Source organism: Phanerochaete carnosa (assembly GCF_000300595.1).
Source record: "Phanerochaete carnosa HHB-10118-sp unplaced genomic scaffold PHACAscaffold_6, whole genome shotgun sequence".
Taxonomy (NCBI): domain Eukaryota; kingdom Fungi; phylum Basidiomycota; class Agaricomycetes; order Polyporales; family Phanerochaetaceae; genus Phanerochaete; species Phanerochaete carnosa.
This window is the reverse complement of record NW_006767633.1, coordinates 2,985,152-2,991,411: the sequence shown is the minus strand read 5'-3', so window position 1 is coordinate 2,991,411 and position 6,260 is coordinate 2,985,152. Positions and strand designations below refer to the sequence as shown.

At 55.4% G+C, this 6,260-nt stretch overlaps 4 protein-coding genes across 4 annotated transcripts; 1 reads left to right on the top strand and 3 right to left on the bottom strand.

Moving 5' to 3' along the window:
- Positions 1-1,149: 1,149 nt before the first annotated feature.
- Positions 1,150-1,949, bottom strand: PHACADRAFT_258877 (uncharacterized protein). The gene has a single exon (XM_007397401.1). The coding sequence runs from the start codon at positions 1,911-1,913 to the stop codon at positions 1,608-1,610; it is 306 nt and encodes a 101-aa protein (XP_007397463.1). The 5' UTR covers positions 1,914-1,949; the 3' UTR covers positions 1,150-1,607.
- A 394-nt stretch (positions 1,950-2,343) lies between these two features.
- PHACADRAFT_258876 (uncharacterized protein) lies at positions 2,344-2,559 on the bottom strand. Its single transcript, XM_007397400.1, has one exon. The coding sequence runs from the start codon at positions 2,547-2,549 to the stop codon at positions 2,361-2,363; it is 189 nt and encodes a 62-aa protein (XP_007397462.1). The 5' UTR covers positions 2,550-2,559; the 3' UTR covers positions 2,344-2,360.
- A 1,086-nt stretch (positions 2,560-3,645) lies between these two features.
- Positions 3,646-5,536, top strand: PHACADRAFT_258875 (uncharacterized protein; the record flags this gene model as incomplete). Its single annotated transcript, XM_007397399.1, has 3 exons — positions 3,646-4,192; positions 4,551-4,759; positions 4,816-5,536. The coding sequence occupies 3 exons, from the start codon at positions 3,646-3,648 to the stop codon at positions 5,530-5,532; spliced, it is 1,473 nt and encodes a 490-aa protein (XP_007397461.1). The 3' UTR covers positions 5,533-5,536.
- Positions 5,537-5,693: 157 nt separating this feature from the next.
- Positions 5,694-6,161, bottom strand: PHACADRAFT_197213 (uncharacterized protein; the record flags this gene model as incomplete). Its single annotated transcript, XM_007397398.1, has 3 exons — positions 5,694-5,851; positions 5,908-6,028; positions 6,105-6,161. 3 exons carry the CDS (start codon positions 6,159-6,161, stop codon positions 5,694-5,696), a joined length of 336 nt encoding a protein of 111 aa, XP_007397460.1.
- Between the last annotated feature and the right edge of the window lie 99 nt (positions 6,162-6,260).

Genomic DNA, 6,260 nt, shown 5'->3' with positions numbered 1-6,260 from the left:
TGAGACCCTTTCAGGTATTTTACATGAAAGAAAATCGTGCTCTGGAAATTTGAGGAGCGGAAGTGTTACATATTCTCCCAGAAGTCCATGTGCATTCCCCACCACTCAGATGTCCATGATATGACTTGGAATAGCACAGGAGGGAGTTGTCATCTAATACAATTTATTAGGAAGCATATAATTGGTTGAGAGGAGGAAATTATCTGGGGAAGTGACAAACCGGAGAGCATCAGTCAAGTATATTGGATCCCGGCATTGTAAATCCCCACAATCATATTTCAAACCTTTGCAAATCTCTTGTATGCTGTCTTAAGAAGTAACATAGTTCTTGAATTGCACCCATCTCCATGTAGAAGAATGCTCTGGAGCACATTTTAGAGGGAACATGCAAGCGGTCCACCAAGGAAGGTGTGTATGCGTTGCCTTCATCCTCTTGAGGTCCTGATCACAACTCTGCTAATCATTTGCAAGGTTTTTTTTTTTGACTCATTGAGTGGAAAATAGGGGCCTTCAGTCCCTAGCCGAGAGTCAGCAGTGGAAGGCAATGTGAGAGGAAGAATGCTGCCAAGATCCATTATTAGCTGGGAAGCTCTGGGGAGCATGCCCTTATGGATACCTCTGGTTACTAGGAGCAAGGGTTGAAGCATCCTACACAGTTTTTTTGGGTGCATAGGCCATGGTATTTTAGCAGAGCATGGCCAAACTTCCGTCGGAAGTGCCAGCTTGAGTGTGAGTTGAGATGCCATCCTTTCATAACATTCTTGCAGTTTACTTAAGCTTTCAAATTTTCAAATTTAGCGTTCTTATGTACGATGCATCTCGCACAAATATTTCTGATATTTGAAACTTGGGGGTCGCAGAGAACGAGAGAGTCGAGTGGGTGTTCATTTACTTTTGACGCTCAGTGTATATTCGCGATGGTGCACCGCGCAGGTTCCACACCACTCACATTAATTTGTACGTCGATCGACCGCATCCAACAATCCTCTGGCAGCGCATGTCTAAAGATGCAACATCAGAATCTTTAACTTGTCGGGCATGGTAAGGCCGCTTGCACGCCGTAGACGGCCAGGGACGCGGGCAGAAAGGCTGGCCGTTTCAAGTTGGGCCTCGCAAGCGGAAAGACGCAGGCGGAAAGAGAACGATGGAAGATATATTGTCGTCATTATACTACATTATACTACAGATATGCCAAACATGGTCCAAACGGAAACGACGTTCGTGTCGTGCAACGGACGTGAATGGCAAAAGCATGCAGGCCATGAGCAACAACAAAGGTGAATGAAACAGCGTGGATGCGAAGACGTAGATGCAATCGCCAAGGCTAACGACGCTTGCACGCACATCAGGCGACTACTTGCACACCTCTCGTACTCGCCCAAGTTGCGCGAGATCGTACTCCTTGCGCATCACCTCATACCGTCCGAACCCGTCCAGTCGTCCAGCCCGTGGTTCAGAGTCGCCGGGTACCTGCCCTCGCCGTCGGTGCCTGCCCAGCCGAATTCCACAAGCTTCGCCCGCAGACCGTCCGGGCCTCTGGCGACCTGTCCGACCCCGGCACACACGTGATGTTCGGTAGACCGAGGCCGCCAAGAACAATGCTCGCCTCATGCAGCGTTTAGATCGCTGTGTCGACGTCTGCGTAGAGCGACCGCGGAAGAGACATGCTTGCTTCCTTGAGGTACCACACTATTCTCGCTAGGGAAGTACTCCATCAAGACCATGTACAGCTCCCCATGCACTCGCAAGCACGAGTACAGCCGCGGCGTGAAGCCTGCGTGAGGCGGTATCCGGTGGACCCTGACGTTGTAGCGCGGGGTAAAGTTGACCAGAACTTCGACCGAGGACATAGACCCGAAGATGAAGCAGCGAATGCGGCGGCGGTACTTGGGCGTGACATGGATGCGACACATAACCTCGAACGTATATCATCGTGGACCGCCTCTTGCGTACTGGACCCCGAAGATATGGTACTCGGGTATAGCTTGGACATTCCTGGGCGTACATGGTCGTGGAAATCTCCTCGATCACCTGCACCCCTAGGGAAGATGAAACGAGCACTGGCTCGAGACAGCCTGCACTCGAAAACCAGCCGATCCGAGAACGGGTCGCCATCGCGAAGAGCCGGAGACGGGAATAAATGTGCAATGTTGTCTGGATTCGACGGCGTCCTCTCGAGACGGAAGAGACGGAGATAGTGTTTCTGGATGGAGCTGATCGCAATGACGACCGCCTTGAACATTTACGCCAGACGGAAAAGTCAGTATGATATATCTCGGGGCTGATTGGACGAAACTATGTGTGCGATGAAGTAGTGAATTATCAGGCATCAGCTCTTCCACGTCGCCATCCAGGTGACGTCAATGGTGGTCAAACATGGCGAATGCAGGATGGAACGGAGCAGGGGGCGGACCATAGTTGTTTATTGGCCGACCGCCGTGGACCGTTGCCTGTGCGCCGCAAAGTGCGATCCGTATGCCAGACACGTCCTTGACGCTATCTGAGGGTGGTGGCGCGGGCTGGTCGCGTTCCCCGCAGCACTCTGTCATAACCACGAAGGTCAGGAGACAAAATACTGTAAAATGTCGAGAACAGCGCACTTGTCAAGATGCGTGAAGGGATTAATGGCAGTTTGCCTAGCGTGTCCATAGCCTCTATGACTATATCGTCGTCCGCGTCGTCAGCTGCAGGCACGGTTGACAGCCAGAGAACACGTACCCTCGGGATAAATTACAAGGATATCAATAAGCAGGTTGTTGCGGCCAGTGGTTCGCTCCTCCGGGTGAAGGAAGTATTTAGCCACCGAACTAAAGCGGCGCATCTGCTTGTCGACGTGTTCGATAAATTCGTAATTAGTCTGAATCCACTTCAGTAACCCAGAGGGCTGTGCGCTGGCGAGATGTATACCGCGGGTCAGACGGCTGATGTCGCTTGTGAGCGTTAATCCAAAGCGAAGCGTATATGTCCATACCTTGAGGAGAGTGACGTCGTTCAAGTCGATGGGGGAGTGGAGGCTTCGCGTTTCTGAGAAGTTGCTGTATGTCACTCGTCTGAATATCCTCACGCTCTGCTAATGCAGTAATCGGTGTCTCAGGAAGCGGGTAATATAATATAAACTTGAATTTTGCCATTGTAGAATGAGATGGTGGTGGTAGTAGAGGTGCGAGTGCGGTCTCGTTCTACTGGTAGCGCGCCCGCGCCCGGGCTTTGCCGGTCGGACACCGAAGGTGATGTACAATCTCTCACCACAGTGAAATTCTTCCCGCGCATGATGTCGCGTACTGGGTGAGTACTGAACGCTTTTACAAATTACTCGCTTGTATCTCCAACCCAAGTCAGCCCGCTCTATCAATGTATCGCTATTCACAGTACCCCAGTGCTCGCAGACGTTGAGCGCCTGTGTGATGATAGTGAGGAGTAGCTCGGCGATTGCCATAGGAAGGGGAGCTTTCCACAAAAATAAATAACCCCCGCCGCCAAGACGTCATCGCGTCTCTCTCGAAACCAATTGGCTAGAAATGCTGCTGCATCTTCGCCGTGCTTCACATATCCCTTTGCAACCAATCTACACCCACCTCTTTTCTGTATCTTCGAAAACATTGTCGACGTGCGGCACACCCTAATCTCGCACGATAACTCGACGAGATGACCTCTGATGAAACGCTCTACACCTGCAAGATCACGTTCATAAAAGCCACCAGCGTCCCAGTCGCCGACTTCAACGACCTGTCCTGCGACCCGTACCTCCAGGCGACGCTCACCGCCGAGAAGGGTCTGGAACAGCCCGATGGCATCCCCCAGATGCTCACCTACCGCACCCAGACGTGCCGGCGGACGCTGGACCCAGAGTTCAATGCGCACTGGGTCGTGTCCGGCATCCCCCAATCGGGCTTCCTGCTCTCCGTGCGGCTACGCGACGAGGATCCGGGGAACTACGACGACGACCTCGGCAAGACCGTCTTGCGCATGCCGAATGCGGGCGAGGGCGTGCTCGCAGAGGGCTGGCGGTCGGGCGACAGGGAATACAAGGTGCACAAGCGCAGAGGGAGCATCATGAGCAAGCTATTTACGTGCACGGCGAATGTCCTAACAAGAGGAGACGTCGGGCACCGGGTGCGGTTGTGGGTGCGCTGCGAGGTCATGGGCAAAGCGGAGGACCAGAAGGACCGGCGCATGTACACTGTTGGGCCCCGTACGTCTCTGCCTCTTCTCTTATTGATTGGTCAATTCTGACGTCTTTCCCGTGCGTGCAGGCAAATACGTCCGACACTTCTCCCCTCTGATAGGCAAGTTGCTCGGCTCGACCAACTCTCCGGACAGCGGTGACCGTAACACCCTCGTCAAACCCACCGCATTCGTTGCGAACCGTCTGCAGCTCGCGGGACCAATTCCCTCTCTCCTTCGCCACCGTTATGTCGGCTTCGCGCCCTTCGTGAAAGCGATGTTCCGCCGGAAAGGCATCCGCGGCCTCATTCTGCATCACACGCTGCACAAGCAGCATATGGAGATTTACAAGTGGGACAAGAATGTTGTGTGGGGTGTCATTGGAGATGATAATGAGGACCCGCAGGGCGAGGAGAAGGACCGAGCGCAAGACGGAGAAGGCGCGAAGAACAAGGACAGCGCGGACGGAAGAGACGAGAAGATCAGCAGCGATTCCATCGCCATGGCTCGTCAGTTCCTCCGCATGACATCGTATGGGACGTATGGCCGTATATTCACGTACGTCATCATGCTGGACGGCGAGTGGCGGTTTACTGTGAGTATATGCACCGCGTTCTTGCTGCTAAATCGACGCTGACTTTGGGCGTCCAGGAAACCGGAGACCAGATGGCCATCGAGTTCCTCAGCAAGCACACGATGCACTCAGACGTCACCATCGAGATCGCATACAGCGGCGAATTCTTCGTGCGCCCCCTGCGGTATCACCGCACCGCCGCCAAGGATCCGTCGCCTGGCGCGCCCGAGCCCGCGGAGAACACGCATACCGACGACCGGGACCACAATAACGACCAAGATCACGGCCAAGATCACGACCACGGCCGCACCCACGACGTGCACGAACAGGCCGAAGACGAGCACTTCAACGAGGCGGACCCGCCGGACGACCCGGCGCTGTACGAGCTCGTGATCGACAACGACTCGGGGACGTACCGGCCGCGCGCGGACCTGCTGCCGGTGCTGCACGCGTACCTCGCGTCGCCGCGCAACCTCGGCGCGCTCGGGCGCGTCACGACGCTGAACGCGTTCGACGAGCGCCTGAAGCGCTGGAAGGAGGCGCGCAAGAAGGCCAAGGCGCAGAAGGGCGAGAGGCTCGTGCGCGCGGACAGTGCGGGCAGCGCGAGCAGTGCGGGGAGCAGCGTGAGTGGCGTGAGTGGGGCGGAGGGTGTCACGACGGGGGACATGAGGGCTGTGGTCGAGGAGGATGCGAAGCGCGCGAGGGAGAACCAGGATCAGGACGCGGAGGCGAAGAGGGAGGAGGGGCAGGCTGATGCTGAGGGTGGCGAGGGTGGCGAGTCCTCGGGCCAGTAAATTATTGTGGGGTAGGCAGGGACCGCTTCTTGTCATTTGGATACCATATAAGCTACTGGCTGCACTTTCTTACGTGCTCGATACCCCCTTATAGTTGCTTTTGTTAGCTGGACTCTCGAATTTCTATTGATATTTGTACATTTTTAGTGATATCGATCTATCTATGGGTCGTATGGTGGTAGCCCCCATTCCTCGGGCTTGAAATCCTCGAGCGTCTTCAGTGTTTGGTCTGGTTGCTCAACAGTGGAGAGTGATGTGGTCGCATCTGCGTTATCATTCGTACCAAGAGCGACGAGGTTCGGGTCAGGTACCCATACGACTGGAACGGTTGCTCAGTCAATCGCGGGATTAAAAGAAGGGATTCGTTTTGCTTACCATTCATGCCGGCCCTCTTCCCGGCCTGCACGCCCGGAATAGCATCCTCAAATACAAGACCCTCCCTCCGCCCCGCCCTCTGCTCCTCCGTTACTTCGCGGTCGTCATCTTCCAGCTCCCCCTACTTCCCTCCCGAGGCACGTCCTCGCCGTGACGAGAAACACGTCCGGACACGGCTTGCCGCGGCCGGGGCGCACGAGGCCGTCGTCCGCGCAGACGACGCGGCCCTCGAAGCAGCCGAAGAGCACGTCCATGAGGTGCGCGCTCTTCTGCACGTAGTTGCGGCGCTGCGAGCCCGTCGCGACCGCGATCGGCACGCGGTGCTTGCGCAGGTGCTGCACGAGGCGCACGGC

Bases quoted from the DNA above. Each gene is read 5' to 3' on its own strand.
- PHACADRAFT_258877 (XM_007397401.1), bottom strand. From the start codon at position 1,913: ATGTGTCGCATCCATGTCACGCCCAAGTACCGCCGCCGCATTCGCTGC.
- PHACADRAFT_258876 (XM_007397400.1), bottom strand. From the start codon at position 2,549: ATGACAGAGTGCTGCGGGGAACGCGACCAGCCCGCGCCACCACCCTCA.